At 48.0% G+C, this 20496-nt stretch overlaps 1 protein-coding gene across 1 annotated transcript in view; it reads left to right on the plus strand.

Annotated features, from left to right (window-relative positions):
• The window catches only part of ITSN1 (intersectin 1), a 248611-nt gene extending 228441 nt beyond the window's left edge, over window positions 1-20170 (plus strand). The window contains exons 34-40 of the mRNA XM_030914040.1: window positions 6444-6611; window positions 13176-13388; window positions 14786-14907; window positions 16272-16354; window positions 16673-16756; window positions 17509-17682; window positions 19667-20170. Coding sequence (XP_030769900.1) covers window positions 6444-6611; window positions 13176-13388; window positions 14786-14907; window positions 16272-16354; window positions 16673-16756; window positions 17509-17682; window positions 19667-19815 — 993 coding nt within the window. The 3' untranslated portion in view covers window positions 19816-20170. The remainder of the gene's footprint in view (window positions 1-6443; window positions 6612-13175; window positions 13389-14785; window positions 14908-16271; window positions 16355-16672; window positions 16757-17508; window positions 17683-19666) is intronic.
• The last annotated feature ends 326 nt before the right edge of the window (window positions 20171-20496 follow it).

Below are 20496 nucleotides of genomic sequence, written 5' to 3' on the forward strand. Positions count from 1 at the left end.
GCATTTGTAACTCCCTACTCTGTGAAGAGCCTGGCTCTCATTATCCTCAATATGTTTCCTTATTTGCTCAGTCTTCTTACATGTGACAAATCTCCCTCCCACATAAGCCATCTCCTCAGTCCAGCCCCAGCTCAACTCCACAAAATACACTGTAGATCTTTGGCTGAGTTAAATAATTAGCTTTGAAATAAGCTTTCAACCTACTGTTTTCTCTCTTCCAATGCCACAGTTACTATTTAATTAGCTCAGTACTTCTCTTTTTCTCCCACTGTTTAATTGCAAACTGAAGTTGAAAACGAGTTTTTAAAATAGGTGTTCTAGTTCTAGCCAATGGGAAAAAAACTAAAACAAGAAAAGGACTGAATGGCACAAATATTAAAAAGGGAAAAAACCAAACTCATTATTTGCAGAAACACAATTGATTTCTTCTAGAGCACCCAGAAGAATGAACTGAAAACCAGCTGAACTAAGAAGAGAATTGAAAATCGTGGTCAGCTATGAGATACGTATGAAATACACTAAAGTACTAAGGCTAAATAATTTTATGATACTGATGTGGAGAAATTCTTAGCATGGTCTCAAAGACAGAAACTTAAAGGATTTAGATCATAGCAACCTAAAAAATACCCAAACTTTCACCTGGGCGTGGTGGCTCATGCCTGTAATCCCAGCATTTTGGGAGACTGAGATGGGTAGATCACTTGAGGTCAGGAGTTCAAGACTAGCCTGGCCAACATGATGATACCACGTCTCTACTAAAAACACAGAAAAAATTAGCTGGAAGTGATGGCATGTCAGGTTTGAGCCCCAGCTGAGGTCTGAGGGGAGTGGGTGGACGTGGGTCAGGGAGCTGGAAGAACACTTGAAAAGCAGCAGGTAGATGGGACATGGCTTTATTCAGCAGCTCTTTCATACTGTCAGTGTTGCCCTTATATATATCACACACAATAGTGGCTTAGAGCCAGGTGATGAGCCTCCCATGTTATGGCTACATAGCTGTGATTATATAATGCATGGAATTGTGCACCTGCGCTCTAATCCTGCTGAGTCATGCAGGATGTTTACATCTGCCTATGCCTGCCTGGCTGCAGCACAGCCATGTTCCTTACATGATGCATACCTGTAATCTGAGCTGCTCAGGAGGCTGAGGCAGGAGAATATCTTGAACCTGGGAGGCAGAGGTTGCAATGAACCAAGATCACACCACAGCACTCCAGTGTGGGTGACAGAGTGGGACTCTATCTCAAAAAATAAAAAATAAAAATAAAAAAAAAAAACCCAAATTTTATTCCGGGGAACAACCTATATGTTCATTAATAGGAATGGTTAAATAATTATGGTAGATCTATACTACGAAAATATTTAAAAAGATACAGGGCAACTTCTACTCTATGTGTTAGCGTGGAAAGACACTGAGAAATGCTGTTATGTGAAAAAGCAACACGAAACTCACTAAGCAATCCTACAGTATGATGCATTTTTCCAAAAGAGAGGAAAAACTTTACATGCAACTATTAAATATATAAAGGGCATCTAAAGGAGTGCCCTTCAGTCTCTTGGCAGTGGTTACCTCTGGGGTAGGAGAGTGAAGGAAATTTTTACATTTAATGTACATATTTCTGTAATGGTTGAATCTTGCATACCAAGAAAGTGCTAATGTGTTATTTGCATAAAATTTTTTCTTAAAAAGTTCTCACCACAAAATATAATGAGCAAAGTTTAAAGACAAATGACAGGCTGGGTATGGTGGCACATGCCCGTAATCCCAGCACTTTGGGAGGCCAAGGTGTGGGAGGATCGCTTGAGGACAGGAGTTCAAGACCAGCCTGGGAAACATAGTGAGACCCCCATCTCTACAAAACTTTTAAAAAACTCAGCCAGGCACGGTGGCATGTATGTGTAGTCCTAGCTACTCCAGAGGCTGAGGCAGGAAGATCCTTGAGCCCAGGATTTTGGGGCTGCAGTGAGCTGTGATCACGCCACTATACTCCAACCTGGGTGATAGAAAAAAAAAAAAAAAAGAGAGAAAATGAAAAGACAAATGACAGACATAAACTGGTTAAACATATTTTTAGCTGTACATACATAGGTACTAAAATATAAATATCTATAGCTATATCAAGCACCCTTAAAACAACCACAAATACTCTAATAGAAAAATAGGGAAAGGCCAGGCACAATGGCTCATGTCTGTAATCCCAGCACTTTGGGAGGCTGAGGCAGAGGATTGCTTGAGCCCAGGAGTTGAAGACCAGCCTGGGCAACATGGTAAAACCCTATCTATACAAAAATAAAAATAAAAATAAAAAAATTAGCCAGGCACAGTGGCGTGTGTCAGGAGGCTGAGGTGGGAGAATCACTTGAGTCTGGAAGGTTGGGCTGCAGTGAACTATGATGCAGTCACTGCACTCCAGCCTGGGTGACGGAGTAAAACTCTGTCTCAAAAAAAAAAAAAAAAAAAAAAAAGGACTGGACATGGTGGTTCATGCCTATAATCTCAGCACTTTGGGAGGCCAAGGCGGGCAGATCACAAGGTCAAGAGATCAAGACCATCCTGGCCAACATGGTGAAACCCCGCCTCTACTAAAAATACAAAAATTAGCTGGGCATGGTGGCGCACACCTGTAGTCCCAGCTACTCAGGAGGCTGAAGCAGGAGAATTGCTTAAACCCGCAAGGTGAAAGTGCTGTGAGCCGAGATCGCGCCACTGCACTCCAGCCTGGTGACAGAGCAAGACTCCATCTCAGAAAAAAAAAAAAAAAGGTAGACTATAGAACTGGGAGTTGCTGAGAGGCAGTAGGCAGCATAGAATAGCAGTGAAGAGCATATAGCCTGGAGCTAGGCTGGCTGGGGTTTGAATCCGGGTACTTACCGCTGTGTGCTCTTGGGCAAGTTGGGCCTCAGTTTGGACCTCAGTTTCTTGTCTGTAAAATAGGGACACTGATAGTACCTACTGCATAGTGATGTGAGAATTAACTGAGTTAATGTATGCAAAGTGGCTCATACTAGGCAGTATATAAATGTTAGTTTTATCATTGAGAACACTTATGTACTAAATGCACAAAAAGTTCAAACTCACAGGCAATAAAAGAAAATACATAACAAAACAAGAACATACTTTGATTTGGGCTTGCCAGATGGGCATATATTGAAAAGATTGTAGTTCCTCAGTGTTGGCAAAGATCTGGGTGGAAGTTAAATTGATACAGCCTTTTTTGGAAGGTGATGTGTAGATCAAACTATAATTTCTCTTTGACTCAGCAATTCCACCTCTAGGAATTTATTCTAAGGAAGTAATTTAAGAAATACTGAAAAGTTGGAAGCAACATGAAGTTTCATGGGAAGGTAGCTACTTAGATGCATTGTGCTCCATAACGTGGTCAATCATTATTGGGATCGGCCCCAATAATGATATATTATAAAACCCTCAAAAATGATAATATATATGAAATGGACATGGAACATTGTACTATAAAGCAATGTACAAAACGGTACAGTGTAAAATGGTAGTTTTTGTAAAATGGTAGTATGATGCAATTTTTATTTTTATTTTTGTTTATTTATTTTTGAGACAGAGTCTCACTCTGTCACCCAGTCTGGAGTGCAGTGGCACGATCTCAACTCATTGCAGTGTCCCCCTTCTGGGTTCAAGCGATTCTCCTGGCTCACCCTCCTGAGTAGCTGAAACTACAGGCATGTACAGTCATGCCCGGCTAAGTTTTGTGTTTTTAGTAGAGACGGGGTTTTACCATGTTGGCCAGGCTGGTCTCAAACTCCTGACTTCAAGTGATCATCCCGCCTCGGCCTCCCAAAGCAATTTTTATTCTTGAAATAATGGGGAGATTATTGGTGACTTTTAGGTTCTTTATAACTTTTTGAATTTTCTAAATTTTGTACATTGTACAATATTAATTTTATAATTAGAAAAATTAATAAACCTGTTTGAATTTTGAAACTAAACAAAACAAATGAATTTACTCAAGCCAGCTGGGTGGGTTCCTAGCCTGTAGTAGTGGTTCTCAGACTTGGCTGCATTTTAGAACATCTGGAAACCTCTAGAAAACCCCGAAGCCTGAGCTTCACCCCCAGGGATTTCGATTTAGTCACGGATGAGGCCTCAGATTTTCCAAAAGGATTCTAATGTACAGTCAGGATTGGCCCAGAGGTTGTGGTTGTTACTTGGAATTGATTTGTGGACGCACAGGACATAGAAAACAGTGTGTTTTCTCCATTTGAGCATCTACTTAGGACTTTAAACCACGGTATGCCTTTGGGATGAGATATTATTCAGAATCAGGGCTATTTACATCATTTGTATGTGGACAAGGCCTGGGCAAATATGCCCTCAGCATTCTCCTGGTACACTTTAAATGTGGCTTAGGGTCTTTCTTCATTCTCCAGCCCAGGGTGATAACTGTTTTTAGGGGCCTCGACGTCCTTTGAGGATCTGATGGTAATCATCTTCGTTTATTGAGCACTTTCTAAGGGCCAGGTACTTTGCCAAGAGGTCCACGTGTATCATTTAGTTCTCCACACACCATACAAAGGAGGCTATTAACCTCCCCATTTCTCATGCGAGGAGCCTGAGACTCAGAACATTTATGTGGGCCAGATGTGGTGGCTCACACATGTTATCCCAGCACTTTGGGAGGCTAAGGCGGACAGATCACTTGAGGCCAGGAGTTCGAGATCAGACTGGCCAACATGGCAAGACCCCTGTCTCTACTAAAAATACAAAAATTAATTGGGTGTGGTGGTGCACACCTGTCGTCCTAGCTACTCAGGAAGCTGTGGCAGGAGGATTGCCTGAACCTGGGAGGCAGAGATCACAGTGAAGCCTGAGATGGTGCCACGGTACTCCAGCATGGGTGACAGAGCGAGACAAAAAGAACATTTACAGGTGCAGTGGCTCACACCTGTAATCCCAGCACTTTGGGAGGCCAAGGCAGGTGGATCACCTGAGGTCAGGAGTTCAAGACCAGCCTGGCCAACATGGTGAAACGCCATCTCTACTAAAAATACAAAAATTAACCAGGCGTGGTGGCTGTGGTCCCAGCTACTTGGGAGACTGAGGCAGAAGAATTGCTTGAACCCAGGACGCAGAGGTTGCAGTGAGCCAAGATTGTGCCACCGCACTCCAGCCTGGGCAATAAGAGCAAAACTCTGTCTCAAATAAAAAAAGAACATGTATATGACCAACCCAAATCATGGCTGGTCTGTGGTGGGGCAGGGATTTAATTTCAGGAGGTCCCACTCCGGAGCTCGCACTCTTAGCCACCACCTCTAATGGTCTGCTTAGAAAAGCACACACGTCTCTGATGCACCCATCTGCATGTGGTTCCAGAGGTACGTGGACCCAGGAAGGAGCCATTCTCTGTGCAGGTGCCCTCACCCTTGCTGTAGCCACCGCTCCTCTTATGCCCCAGGCTGCATGCTAAACATAGACTGTGCTGTCCTCGCCCTGCCCTCCAAGGGCACCTTTTGGCTCTTAGATCAGTGGGTTAATGGAACACTCTGCACATCAAATGCCAGAATTGCATTGTAAGTTCCCTGAGTGGATAGGTGGGAAAACAACACGGAACTGGGGCTGGAATGGCTGGGCTCTGCTCCTCGTCTCAGGGACTAGTTTATTCCTCTGCGAAACAGGGTGAATACAGGGTGAATATTTTCTTTCTTTCTCTCTCTCTCTCTCTCTCTCTTTCTTTCTTTTTTAGATGGAGCCTCGCTTTGTCACCAGGCTGGAGTGCAGTGGTGCGATCTTGGCTCACTGCAACCTCTGCCTCCTGGGTTCAAGCGATTCTTCTGCCTCAGCCTCCCGAGTAGCTGGGATGACAGGCGTGCACCACCATGCCCAGCTAATTTTTGTATTTTTAGTAGAGATGGGGTTTCACTATATTGGTCATGATGGTCTCGATCTCTTGACCTCGTGATCTCCCCACCTCGGCCTCCCAAAGTACTGGGATTACAGGCATGAGCCACTGCGCCCAGCCAAGGGAGAATATTTTCAAAGAGAAACTCGAAGGGCCCCATGGTTATCTGGACACACTGTGATCCTGTGAGTCTGCATGTATGGCTCAGGGTCCACCCTGTGATGTTAGCATTTTGCAGGACAGATCATACAGCTTGCTCTGGACTTTCAGGGTGTGGGGCTGGACTGAGACCTCAAGGATGGGCCCGTTCACTGCTTCCTGGTCGGGGCTTAGCCGCCACTGGGCCCATGGAGAAGCGAGGCCCCCGCAAGGCCACCCACTGGAGCCAACAAGGAGTGGCTGTCATCTGCTACGTGATTGCCATGTGGGTGCACAGAACTGCGGTTGCTTAAGTGGGAGCCGTTCATGAAAGGATGGTGCCCTGCCCCGCTGGGCCTGGTCCTGCAGGACTCTGGATCACAGGCCCACCCACATTGCCTAAAAGGAGGTGGTTGTTTTTATTCTCCTGTGTAGATCCTGGAAAACACCCCTGAAAACCACCCGGACCACAGCCACTTGAAGCACGCTCTGGAGAAGGCAGAGGAGCTCTGTTCCCAGGTGAACGAAGGGGTGCGGGAGAAGGAGAACTCCGACCGGCTGGAGTGGATCCAGGCCCATGTACAGTGCGAAGGCCTGTCTGAGGTAGCCACCCTTGGGCTGGGCCCCGGTCTCCCCAGGCAGAGCCTCGGCCGCCAGCCTGGAGGAGGACAAAGAAAAGCATGAACCATTCTCCTCCCCTGCCGAGAGCATCCTCATTTCCATCCAGCTGCTTCTCATCTGCTGTTTCATCCACCCACTGAGTATTTGTTTATTTATTTGAGATGGATTCTCACTCTGTTGCCCAGGCTGGAGTGCAGTGGCACCATCTCAGCTCGCTGCAAGCTCCACCTCCCAGGTTCCAGCGATTCTCCTGCCTTAGCCTCTCGAGTAGCTGTGATTACAGGCACACGCCACTACACCCAGCTAAATTTTGTATTTTTAGTAGAGATGGTGTTTCACCATGTTGGCCAGGCTGATCTTGAACTCCTGGCCTCAGGTGATCTGCCCACCTCGACCTGCCAAAGTGCTAGGATTATAGGCATGAGCCACCACTCCCTGGCCATCCACTGAGTTTTTAATTTAAATTATATCATTTCCCATTGCCAGAAGTTCTATTTCTTTTCTCCTGTCTGCTGATTTCTTTCTTTCCCTCCCTCCCTCCCTCCCTCCCTCCCTCCCTCCCTCCCTCCCTCCCTCCCTCCCTTCCTTCCTTCCTTCCTTCCTTCCTTCCTTCCTTCCCTTTCTTTCTTCTTTCTTTCTTCTTTCTCTCCCTCCCTCCCTTCCTTCCTTCCTTCCGTCCTTCCTTCCTTCTCTCTTCCTTTCTTCTTCTCTTCTCTTCTCTTCTTTTGACAGGGTTCAAGCAAACTCTGTCACCCAGGCTGCTGGAATGCAGTGGCACAATCACAGCTCAATGCAACCTGGATCTCCTGAGCTCAAGTGATCCTCCCACTTTAGCATCCCAAGTAGCTGGGACCACAGGTGCATGCCACCACACCCAGCTATGCTGGTTTCTTTCTTGTATCTTGTTTTTTGCTCAAATGTTAATCCTTCTTATTTATTTCTTAACACATTTTAAACATAGATATTCCTGGCCAGGTGCAGTGACTCACGCCTGTAATCCCAGTGCTTTGGGAAGTGGAGGCAGGAGGCTAGTGTGCATTCAAGATCAGCCTGGGAAGCAGAGTGAGACCCTGTCTATAAAAAAAATAAAAAATAAATTAGCTGGGTGTGGTGGTTCACACTTGAAGTGGGAGGATTGCTTAGTCCAGGAGTTCAAGGCTGCAGTGAGCTATGATCATGCTACTATACTCCAGCCTGGGCAACAGAGCAGACCTTGTCTCAGAACAACAAACAGATATAGATATAGATATAGAACCTATAACCTGAAGTTATGGGTCTTATTGTTTTGTCTGTTGTTTCTGCCAGCTCTTGCTAAACTTACCTTGTTTCTCGGATTATGATTTTTGACTGTGAACTAAATGTTCCTTGGAACTTTACCTGTGGGCATCTTTTTTTTTTTTTTTTTTTTTCGAGATGGAGTCTCACTCTGTCACCCAGGGTGGACTGCAGTGACATGATCTCAGCTCCCTGCAACCTCTGCCTCCTGGGTTCTCCTGCCTCAGCCTCAAAAGTAGCTGGGATTACAGGTGCTCACCACCATGCCTGGCTGATTTTTATATTTTCAGGAGAGATGGGGTTTCGTCATGTTGGTCAGGCTGGTCTCGAACTCCAGGCCTCAGAGGATCCACTCGCCTCAGCATCCCAAAGTGCTGGGATTACAGGCGTGAGCCACTGCACCTGGCCTACCTGCGGGCATCTTTATTGTCTGAAGTTGTATTCCTTCTGGGAGGACTGTTATCGTGATTATCCAAAACTACGTTTAGAGGGGTTTGGGCATCACACCCCTTGTGTGAATTTTGGATGTAAACTTGTGTGAGAGCTACTTGATAAACCACACATTCTCAGGGCACGTTTTCCTTCACTACACCAAGGTGAAAAAGAGAAATGTTTTATTGCTCATCCCCTCTGAGCCTGAGTTTACCTGTCACTCCTCCTCTGGGTTCATCTTTTTGTGAAGATCTCCCATTAGACCCCTCACGTTGGCTCTGGATGCACCTGTTTCTGCACCCTATGTAGTAAGTAAAATGCAAGGTCAGCGTTAGCAGATTCAAGAGAGACCCTCAAAGCTACTGTGGCACTGGCTCTCAGTGATCTTCCAGGTTCCTATTTTCATTCTGTTTTCAGCCTCTGCAAATTTCTTACTTTGTTTCAATTTTTTTCTGTGCCAGTTTTCTTGGAGTTAAAAAGTGGATTTTTGCATTTTTCTGTTTTTTTCAAGTTTGTGTTGGGTGAGTCATTCCGAGTATCTAGTCCACTATACTTCCAGAAACAGAACCCCCCACCCCTCCGCCTCTGTGTGTGTGTGTGTGTGTGTGTGTGTGTGTGTGTGTGTGTTTAGACAGGGTGTCACTCTGTTGCCCAGGCTGGAGTGCAATGGCACAAACTCAGCTCACTGCAGCCTCAACCTCCTGGGCTCAAGTGATTCTCCCACGTCAGCTTTCCAAGTAGCTGGGACTACAGGCATTGGCCACTATGCCCAGCTAATGTTTCTATTTTTTTGTACAGACAAGGACTCACCATGTTGCCCAGGCTGGTCTCAAACTCCTGAGCTCAAGCGATCTGCCCGCCTCAACCTCCTAAAGTGCCAAGATTACAGGCGTGAGCTACCATGCATGGCCAGAAGCCTCTCATTTGGTCTTTAATTTTCTTCTTTCCACTTAACCTTTCCTTTGGTCTCATTCATTTTTTTTTCCCATTTTTTTCTCTCTATTTCTGTATACACCCACACTTGTGCATGTACACACATACATACATGCATGTATGCACACACATATACCATTTGCTAGGATTTCCCAAAATGCCCAGCGAGAATGCATCTCCCTCATCCACTCCCCCTGTGGTTTCTTCCCTCTCATAAGCTACAAAGGCAGTCACCGCCTGAGGGAGTCACCATGACTGGTTCCTCCACGGCCCCACCTCCTGTCCACGTTCAGTGTTGGTGTGGGATGAGCAAAGTTGTGGAAGCAACCCCGTGGCGGCCGAGGGGACAGCTGTGGGCCCCCATTTTGGGATTTTGTGTTGCTCTGCAATTGGTGGGTGGGTCATTTATTCACTCATCATCCATTCATTCAATAAGCACTTAGTGAGTATCTGCCCATGTGCCACGGCTCAGTACTAAACCCTGGGACATAAAAAGAAATAAGATGTGGCCCCCACTCTCAAGGAGCTTATGGTCCAGTAGGAAGCTGGGGGTTAAATCAACGTTTACAACAAGATGTGAGGGGTGAGGAGGCAGAGCTAGGTGCCAAGTGCTGTGGGGACACATGAGGGGAGCAAGGGACAGTTGTACGGGGGACTCTCAGGGGCCTTGGAGGTGATACTTGACTGGGTGTGGCAGGATGAAGCATTGGAGGCGGGCCAAGCACCATGGCTCAGGCCTGTAATCCCAGCACTTTGAGAGGCCAAGGCGGGAGGATCCTTGAGGCCAGAAGTTCAAGACCAGCCTGGGCAACATAGTGAGACCTTGTCTCTATAAAAAATGTTTAGAAAATTAACCAGGTGTGATGGCATGCACCTGTAGTCTCAACTGCTTGGGAGGCTGAGGCAAGAGGATTGCTTGAGCCCAGGAGTTTGAGGCTGCAGTGAGCCGTGATTGCACCACTACACTCCAACCTGGGCAACAGATCAAGACCCTGTCTCAAAAAAAAAAAAAAAAAAAACAAGATCGGGGCAGGGCATTAGGAGTGGAGGACCATTCTGAGATTCTGAGCAGGGCATTGGTGAGGATTGTAGAGGAACGATGGGCCATGGGGCTGCAGGGCAGGCTGAGGCCCAGCCAAAGAAGGTCTATGTATCATGCAAAGGAACGTTAACTTGATCCTGAAGACAAGGGACCCAAGCCGCCCCTGCACTGCCAGGCAGAAATGCCGACACAACCATGTGCGCCTTAGAAAGGGCCCTTCCCTGATTCTGACAGCTGCCATCAGAGGGGCACAGTGAGGCCGGGATCTGAAGATGTTAAAGTAAAATCAATTGTCATCCTTTTTTTTTTGAGACGGAGTCTCACTCTGTCACCTAGGCTGGAGTGCAGTGGTGCGATCTCAGCTCACTGCAACCTCCACCTCCTGGGTTCAAGAGATTCTCCTGCCTCAGCTTCCCGAATAGCTGGAACTATAGGGGCCCAGAACCACACCCGGCTACTTTTTGTATTTTTAGTAGAGATGGGGTTTCGCCGTGTCAGCCAGGCTGGTCTCCAACCCCTGACCTCAAGTGATCCGCCCGCCTTGGCCTCCCAAAGTGTTGGGATTAGAGGCCTGAGCCACCGCACCCAGCCTAGTTCTTGTCCTTTGATTTTTTGGGCTTAAATCCCCCGTTTGCCATCAGATGGCTGTCCTTCTTGGTCAGTCTTCCTGGCTATCATGCACAGCGTCGTTGTTGTCTTGATGACGTTCATGGTGATGGGAAGGGGATGTGTTGACTTCTGTTTCCTGACCTACGATCACGGTGTGGACCATGCGTGGCCCAGGTCTGGACACACAGCAGTGATTGAATTTCAAACAGATGCTGTGTTTGGCATTCCTGTCTGAAGATAGAGAAGTACAAATACTATTCCCAGTTCATGTATATTCAGTGTTATCCTGGCCAGGTAGAGGCTTTGAGTATGCATGAATGAGACGGCCTTTATGTCACTGGATCCAATGACACTTGCCTTCTCTGGATTCTTTGTGCCCAAGTGGCTTGAACCCTGTCTTGGCAAGCAGGAAGGGCTGGCTGGTCTCCAGGCTCCTGCCCAGAGTGCAGAGGTGAAGAGTGTTCTTTGAAGGCTCCTGTTGTGGCAACACCTTCGGTCTTTCTTGGGCTCTCAGAGCCTCCGTGGGAGGTCAGAGGTCATCTTTCCTCCTGGTGGCTGACAGCAGAGTGCAGTGGGCCCTTTTCAGCTGGCTTTAGCTCTCCACTCACAGAGGCGCCACTGCTTCTCCCGTATTGCACATGGACAGGTGGCCACCGGCTTCTCTTGGGGACACGTGTTACGAACCTGTCACTCCCTCACAAATATTCTATTCAGAGAGGTCCATAGGGCTCGTAGCTCAGGAGACAGCCCTGGAGCTGTTGTGTGGGGCCAGTTGTGTGGCAGACGGGGAGCGTGAGGGGCTGGCCTCTGACTGGGTCATCTCACTCCTGGCATGCAGCCACGGCCTTGCTATCCTTGGTCTCTCCCCCCGCTGTCAAAAAGGGGGACTCTGTAGGGTCATCTCCACCTCAGTACCCTCTGCCCCTTCAGAACCTACTGGAGTGAGGTGATAGACCCCCAAGAGGTGTTAGAGCCGCGTTTCAGCACCCACAGTGTCTCTACAGGTCAGTAAGTCGGGGGAGGGAACTGTTCCCTTCCTGTTTGCTAAGCGGGTGAGTTGGGTGAGGTTTCACGTGCACAGCACAGTGTCCATTCTATTTGGCATTGAGAGGTCGCTCCACACCACTGATTTACAGCCGGGCGCAGTGGCTCACACCTGTAATCCCAGCACTTTGGGAGGTCAAGGTGGGCAGATCACGAGGTCAGGAGATCGAGACCATCCTGGCTGACATGGTGAAACCCTGTCCCTACTAAAAATATAAAAAATTAGCCGGGCGTGGTGGTGGGCACCTGTAGTCCCAGCTACTCAGGAGGCTGAGGCAGGAGAATGACGTGAACCTGGGAGGTGGAGCTTGCAGTGAGTGGAGATCACGCCACTGCACTCCAGCCTGGGCAACAGAGCGAGACTCCATCTCAAAAAAAAAAAAAAAAAATTACCACCACTGATTTGTGCAGTCACACACATGCCAGGGGCCCAGACTGCAGTTGTGCCTTGGAAGGCAGCATTTGTCCATGGAATTGGAGAGAGAGGGTGGCTGCTGCTTTCCAGAAGCACAAAGGACTGTCTGAACCTGTGTGGGGTCTTCTCCCTGGAGCTGTTTCATGCACAGACCCTGCACAGAGCAGGGAATCCCCAAGGTGGGAGCCAGGTGGGCACTTTTCTTTCTGCTGCCCCGTTTTCCCAGTAAATAAAAAAGAGAAGCAGCCAGGCCCAGTGGCTCATACCTGTAATCCCAGTATTTTGGGAGCCTGAGGTGGAAGGATCACTTGAGGCCAGGAGATCAAGACCAGCCTGGGCAAAGTAGTAAGACCCCCATCTCTACAAAAGTTTTTTTTCAAAAATTAGCCAGGCATGGGCTGGGGGGCTGAGATGGGAGAATTGCTTGAGCCTGGGAGGTCAAGGCTGCGTGAACTATGATCACACCACTGCACTCCAGCCTGGGCAACATAGTGAGACCCTGTCTCAAAAAAAAAAAAGAAAAAAACACACCAATTGCACCATAAGACACTAGCATCCCTCTAGAGGAAAAGCCTTAGAAATTACCACTGAGACTCTTCTTCTTGATACTGGAATTCCCTGAACTGTGCCTTTGTCTGACTTTGATCTCTTGGCTCCAGAGTCTTCAAAGCCATCCTTGACTTTTGCCTGAGATCCGAGTCCGCTGGGGCCTGGCCTCTGATTCTGATGGAGCCCATGCTTTCAGATGCGGAGAAACAAAAAATGTTACACTTTGGGTTTTGTTTTCCTTTCTCAGCAACTTGTGTTCAATTCAGTGACCAATTGCTTGGGGCCGCGCAAATTTCTACACAGTGGGAAGCTCTACAAGGCCAAGAGCAACAAGGAACTATATGGTTTCCTTTTCAACGACTTCCTCCTGCTGACTCAGATCACGAAGCCCTTGGGGTCTTCTGGCACCGACAAAGTCTTCAGCCCCAAATCAAACCTGCAGTATAAAATGTACAAAACAGTAAGTTGGATTCCAGATTGCATTGTCAGGGTTGACGTGTTTGGGGAGGAAGACGTTTCCAAAAAGGAGCTAGAGTTTTAGCGGGGTCTGGGGCCGTGGCGTGGAGTAGAAGGCCGGGAGTTGAACTGTGATTTAGGGTGTCCGGAGTGGAGGACGATCCATATCCCACCGCAGTTTCAGTGACACTCGGTGCCATCGGTGGAACATATATTGGCTGCCAAATGGCTCCTGTGGTCCCTGGGATGTGACAAAGGCATGCCTTAGCCTGTAGGAGCGAAGTCTAGGGTACAGATGAGGCAGGTGTGAAAAAGCTTGGGAGAAGAGGTGCAAAACAGCACCCAGGGCCTACCGTCGCCTCCAAACCGTCCTAAGTCCCCTGCCAGACTTCTCCAGGTAGCTTGAAACATCCGAGGCCTCCCCTTTCTAGCAAAGCCTCTCTGAACAGTTGATGAGTGGAGAATTTCCCTCAGCTGTTTATATGGTCTGCTCATACGTGCATGGCTGTGTTTGTGTCTTCGTGTCACGGGACATTGTTTTTCTAAATTTGTCTCCATGGGGGTGTTTTTACAGAAGAATTTTCTCTGAAGCAGCAGTTAGCTTTATTTTGGGGGAAAAAAGAGCTATGTATTTATATAGTTACTAGAAACTTCGTGTGAAAATCTTTGGAGGGAATTGCTTGATGTAAAGTGGATGAAGACTGCTGTTTAGGATACACCAGGAAAAGCGACACCAGCCAGATCTTATTCCAAAGGACTTAAAACATACCTGCGGCCGGGCGCGGTGGCTCACGCCTGTAATCTCAGCACTTTGAGAGGCCGAGGCGGGCGGATCACAAGGTCAGGAGATCGAGAGCATCCTGGCTAACACGGTGACACCCCGTCTCTACTAAAAATAGAAAAAAATTAGCCGGGCGTGGTGGCGGGCGCCTGTAGTCCCAGCTACTTGGGAGGCTGAGGCAGGAGAATGGCGTGAACCTGGTAGGCGGAGCTTGCAATGAGCCGAGATCGCGCCACTGCACTCCAGCCTGGGCGACAGCCAGACTCCGTCTCAAAAACAAAAACAAAAACAAAAACAAAATACCTGCAAAATCGGGGGTGGGGGAGACCCATATGTATAATTTGTAATATATGAAAGTTGGTACTAACACAAAATTATTATTCTGGGATTCTTTACCGGAAAACACACACGCCCTTAGTCTGGTTTACTGGAACACACCCAGAAACACACACACACGCTCAGTCGAGGTTACTGAAATACACACAGGGGCGTGCACACACGGCTGACTCGCAGTCTCATTTACCGGAACACATTAGCATAAGCGTGCTCACACACTCACGGTTTACCAGAGCACACAGACCCCCAGCCTCGCTTTGTAATGCCTTCGCGTTACTTTCCAGCCTATTTTCCTAAATGAGGTTCTAGTAAAATTACCCACCGACCCTTCTGGAGACGAGCCCATCTTCCACATCTCCCACATTGACCGAGTCTATACCCTCCGAGCAGAAAGCATAAATGAAAGGTAAGACCTGCCACCTCCCCAGCATGGGCCCCAGGGGCTCCACGGCTCTAGGACGCAAAAGGGACGTGTGATTAATCAGCAGGTGCCAATGTTTCCCAAGTGGCAATGCCATCACCCCTGGCTGGGGTTGGGAATGGGGCTATTACTTTTTTCTACAGCCTCTCAAAAATCTGACACATGGCATGCACTTTCCAAAATAACATGGATTGAAACTAATTTTGCTTGAGTTTTTTTTTTTTTTTTTTTTTTTTTAAGGCAGAGTCTCACTCTGTCACTCAGGCTGGAGTGCAATGGTGCAGTCACAGCTCACTGTAGCCTTGACTTCCTGGGCTCAAGTAATCCTCCCACCCTAGCCTCCCAGGTAGCTGGGACTACAGGCATGTGCTACCAAGCCTGGCTAGTCTTTTATTATTTTTTTTGTAGAGATGGGGTCTTGCCATGTTGCCTAGGCTGGTCTTAAACTCCTGGGCTTAAGGGATCCACTCGCCTTGGCCTCCCAGAATGCCAGAATGCTGAGATTACAGGCATGAGCCACTGCACCTGGCAGTTTTTTTTTTTTTTTTTCCCAGAAATGTTTAGCATTCTTTGAGGTAAACGGAGCATCTCAAGTTTCCCCTGGCTTCCCAGGTGGCAGAAACCAATAGGAAAGCAATTTTGGGGTTAATAGGACCACCCAAACCCAAACCCCTCCTCACCTTGGCTCACTTAAATGGGCATTCTGGAACCTAGGGCTGTGGGTATTTTGCTTCAATCTGTCTTCAAGACACTGCCCTGGAGCCAAATGAAATAGATCATTTTCTGAAGGGTGAACTTGACACAAGGCCAGCATCATTCCAAAGAGCGTTTGCACCAAGCAAGAAAATTGGCTAAAGCTTTCGTGCATATGGTTCTCAGAAAAAATGAAGGCGAAAACCGCAGTCACAAATGCCTTCCCCAGGGCAGTTTGCTCTTTCTTGTGAAGTGGTTCCCAATCTGGGAAGTGGTTTTTGTTCTCTCTTTGCGTGACTTCATAAGCAAGATCCTTCTGGCTTTGTTGGATTAGGAAAATATGCGCTACTCTTCTGTAAGGAGGGAAGAGGAGTTGTGTCCCGATGTTGCCTCCAAGACAGCATTTTTCACAGATTTTCTTCCCCGGGGACATGAACGCAGGTCTTGAGGACATCCATGGAAATGGCCCTCATGCCTTTCTTATTGACGGCAGGAATAAGTATTAGCATCATGTGACATAAAATCAGATTCTCTTTCCCGAGCCTTTGTTAAAATCAAGTGAACAAAGAAAACAGTCCTGGCAACAGTGTTTGAACAGACCTGAAGCCTTTTTCCTGAGTTTCTGTTTGGCAACTTTCTGTCTTTTTCTGTCCAAGGACTGCCTGGGTGCAGAAAATCAAAGCTGCTTCTGAACTCTACATAGAGACTGAGAAAAAGAAGCGCGAGAAAGCGTACCTGGGTAATGCATGGCCCCGTGGGGTGTTCTGCACAGCTGGGCAGGAGGGAGGGCCATTTGGCTGGGCTGAAAATCCTCAGAATAGAAGAGTCCTCGGGACCTAGAGGAGGGGCATGAGATGGGATGGAAGTGAGCTTGGGGTGGGATGCAGATGGGGAGGGAGGACAAATTCCAGGAGCAAGGAAGCCAGAGTTTAAGGAGAGGAGAGGAGAATTACTTTTGAGTCGGGAGAGGTACATGAAATGCATTGTGAGGCTCACAGAGATGGGAAAGGCGTGGCATGTTCCAATGAAGCATTTTGTGTTTTTCCTGCCATCATAGTCCGTTCCCAAAGGGCAACAGGCATTGGAAGGTTGATGGTGAACGTGGTTGAAGGCATTGAGTTGAAACCCTGTCGGTCACATGGTAAGGCTCTGAGGCGCCCCTGACTCCTGCCTTAGGGTTGGAAGCTGTGTCCGCGTTCCCCACACCCCCACCTGAATGTAAATCAAATGTGCTATTTCCATACTCCCCGATCTCCTTCCAGAGTTGGTTTAACTAGCACTGATTTAAAACCTGGAGGTTTTGTGGGGTTTTTTTTCATCCTTTCTACCATTCTGCTTTTCCGAGGGATCTGAGCGGCTGCATTCACAGTGGATATGACACAAAATCAGGCCAAAGTGAGGAGGACAGGAAGGGCCTAGTTTCAAAGCCCACTCAATTAATTATTTGTTCTTAGTTTAAGGATGAAGCTGACTTCTGGGAGTTTTCACGTGGATTCTCCATCGAATGCCACTTATTAAGCATAGTAGTTATTAAGAGAGGGGAGCGGCCAGGCACAGTGGCCTGGATTACACACCTGTAATCCCAGTGCTTTGGGAGGCCAAAGCAGGCGGATCACCTGAGGTCAGGAGTTCGAGACCAGCCTGGCCAACATGGTGAAACCCCGTTTCTACTAAAAATATAAAAAATTAGCCAGGAATGGTGGCAGGCACTTGTAATACCAGCTATTCAGGAGGCTGAGGCATCACTTGAGCCCAGGAGGTGGAGGTTGCAGTGAGCTGAGATCATACCACTGCACTCCAGCCTGGGCAACAGACTCCATAAAAAAAAAAAAAAAGAGTGGGGATCAAAATGAGGTGTGAGTTCCACCTGACAAAGGCTTTTGTTCCCTTCAGGAAAGAGTAACCCCTACTGCGAGGTGACCATGGGTTCCCAGTGCCACATCACCAAGACGATCCAGGACACGCTGAACCCCAAGTGGAATTCCAACTGCCAGTTCTTCATCCGAGACCTGGAGCAGGAGGTCCTCTGCATCACTGTGTTCGAGAGGGACCAGTTCTCACCAGATGGTGAGTGGAACACAGCCCCGTGGTTATTCCTCCTTCCCTGGCACTCGTTTGCGTGAGTTAATGTTTTCTTACCTGGAGACTTGGTGCCAGGATTCCTTGGGTTTCCCTCCCGAGAGATGAGGCTGGTTGGCACAAGACGAGGCTCTGTGTCCCCTGGAGGAGTCGTCTGGAGGTGTCTCACTGCAAGTGGACAGAGCATGCCTGGTCTAGAATTGTGCCAGCTGCCCTGGGCAAACACGACCGTCTTCTGCTTTCCAAAGCAGGTGACTGTGGAGAGGGGTGTATTTAAGAGCCTCAGCACAGTTCTTCAGTCCTTGGCAAAAAGCCATGCTGGCAATGGATGGAACTGGCCAATGGAACAAGGATGTTAGCCCACCACAGGAGCCGCAGAATCAGCCAGGTCCCTTTGGGTGGCATTTTTGTGGCAGTTATTAAGTAGGCAAAGGGATGCAGTCACGTTGGATGAATCATTTCTTCCACCAGCCTTCTGTTTCTGCTTGGGCCTGGAAAAGAATAGTTTTGGCCCAATGATTCCAAGAAACTACCTGTCTCTTCCTCAACCCAGTAAAAATCACCAGTGGGCATGGTGATGCAGGCCTGGAATCCCAACACTTTGGGAGGCTGAGGCAGGAGGATTGCTTAAGCCCAGGAGTCTGAGACCAGCCTGGCCAACATAATGGGACCTAGTCTCTACAAAAAAATACAAAACGTAGCCAGGCATAGTGGCACACACCTGCAGTTCCAGCTACTTGGGAGGCTGAGGCAGGAGGACTGCTTGAGACTGGGAGGTTGAGGCTGCAGTGAGCCATGATGGTGCCACTACACTCCAGCCTGGGTGACAGGGCAAGACCCCATCTCCAAAAAAAAAAAAAAAAAAAAAATCACAGAGTAAGTTAAAAGATTATATGCTCAACTTAATTATAACCAAAGGAGTGAGGGTCGAATACTATCATTATCTGTACCAGGTTTAAATGGCTCCATAGGGCCTTCATCTTTTAGTACTTTTTATATGAATTATCTCACTGTGACTTAGGTACTCGTTGTGGTAGCTGGTTAAATGTTTGAGTGCGACTGGAACAGTTTGCCTCCCAAGTCTGGCTCTTAACCACTGTGTGCACTGTCAACTTCTAATTCTTTTTTCTTTTGATTTTTTTACATTTTTTTTTTTTTTTTCTTGAGACAGGGTCTCACTCTGTCACTCAGGCTGGAGCACAGTGGTGCAATCACAGCTCACTGCAGCCTCCACCTCCCAGGCTCAAGCAATCCTCCTGCCTCAGCCTCCTGAGTAGCTGGGATGACAGGCATGAACCACCATGCTAGGCTCATTTTAAAAATGTTTTTGTAGAGACAGGGTCTCACTCTATTGCCCAGGCTGGTGTCAAACTCCTGGACTCAAGTGATCCTCCTGCCTTGGCCTCCCAAAGTGCTGGGATTACAGATGCGAGCCACTGGGCCCGGCTACCTTCTAATTCTGAGAGATAAAGATTGGGGTTGGGTTTGTTTTTTTTTTTTTTTTGAGACGGAGTTTTGCTCTGCCACCCAGGCTGGAGTGCAGTGGCCGGATCTCAGCTCACTGCAAGCTCCGCCTCCCGGGTTCACGCCATTCTCCTGTCTCAGCCTCCCGAGTAGCTGGGACTACAGGCGCCCGCCTCGTCGCCCGGCTAGTTTTTTGTATTTTTTAGTAGAGACGGGGTTTCACCGTATTAGCCAGGATGGTCTCGATCTCCTGACCTCATGATCCGCCCGTCTCGGCCTCCCAAAGTGCTGGGATTACAGGCTTGAGCCACCGCGCCCGGCCTGTTTTTTTTTTAAATAATGAAATACCGTGACACATTGGCAACTCTGCTGGGGAGTGAGTTGGAAATCCTAGTGTTGGTTTACATCAGAATGTAACAGTTCATCAGGGGGTCCCCAATTTGCCAGACATGTGCCTCGAAGACAGAGAATGGACCCTTTTAGCGGGGTCTGTTTGTTCTCTTTTCAGATTTTTTGGGTCGGACGGAGATCCGTGTGGCGGACATCAAGAAAGACCAGGGCTCCAAGGGTCCAGTTACGAAGTGTCTTCTGCTGCACGAAGTCCCCACGGGAGAGATCGTGGTCCGCTTGGACCTGCAGTTGTTTGATGAGCCGTAGGCAGCGGGCTCGGGGTGTGCTCAGCAGGGTCCCAGCCCACGGCCGCACGTGCTGTCTGGAAATTGTGTTCCTTTTCTAAGAAACCACCATTTGGTGTTCAGTCACAGGGATACGGGACAGCAAAGACAGGCCCCTCAAAGCTTCTAGGGATCATTCTCGACAATCCTCCCTGCCCCGAAACAATGTCCTTTTTCATGAAACAAAGCTGTGTTTTCCTTTGTCCTCACTACAGGTCTCATTATGGCTTCTACGGTCGCTGAAATCCCATAACCCTCAACAGGGTGCAGTTGGGAGTCTAGCGCCTTCCTGGGCTTGAAGAATGGGTCTGGTTACTATAAAATAGATTTATAAATGCAATGTCTATATTTTTGGAGAACTCATGTAACCCTCCTATTTCTTACATCCACCAGGCCCCAAGTAGACTTCTTGGCTTACAATGCCCAGTCGTTGGTGTGCGTCTAGAAACAATTATGATGGTCCTGTCGTTGCTTCAGAATCCCATCTCTCCCGCAGGGAAATGCTGCCTGGAGCTGATCACTCGGTGAGACGGTCTGATCAGGCCCTGGCTTAGCTCTTTGAAGAGCTGGTCTATGGAAGGTTCCAGCATGTGCACCATTATAGCCGTTCCTTCCCCCTCTAGGCCTCGTATTAATATATGTCAATGAAAACACACTGGCGTAT

This window comes from Rhinopithecus roxellana, chromosome 13, assembly GCF_007565055.1.
Source record: "Rhinopithecus roxellana isolate Shanxi Qingling chromosome 13, ASM756505v1, whole genome shotgun sequence".
Classification (NCBI taxonomy): Eukaryota; Metazoa; Chordata; class Mammalia; order Primates; family Cercopithecidae; genus Rhinopithecus; species Rhinopithecus roxellana.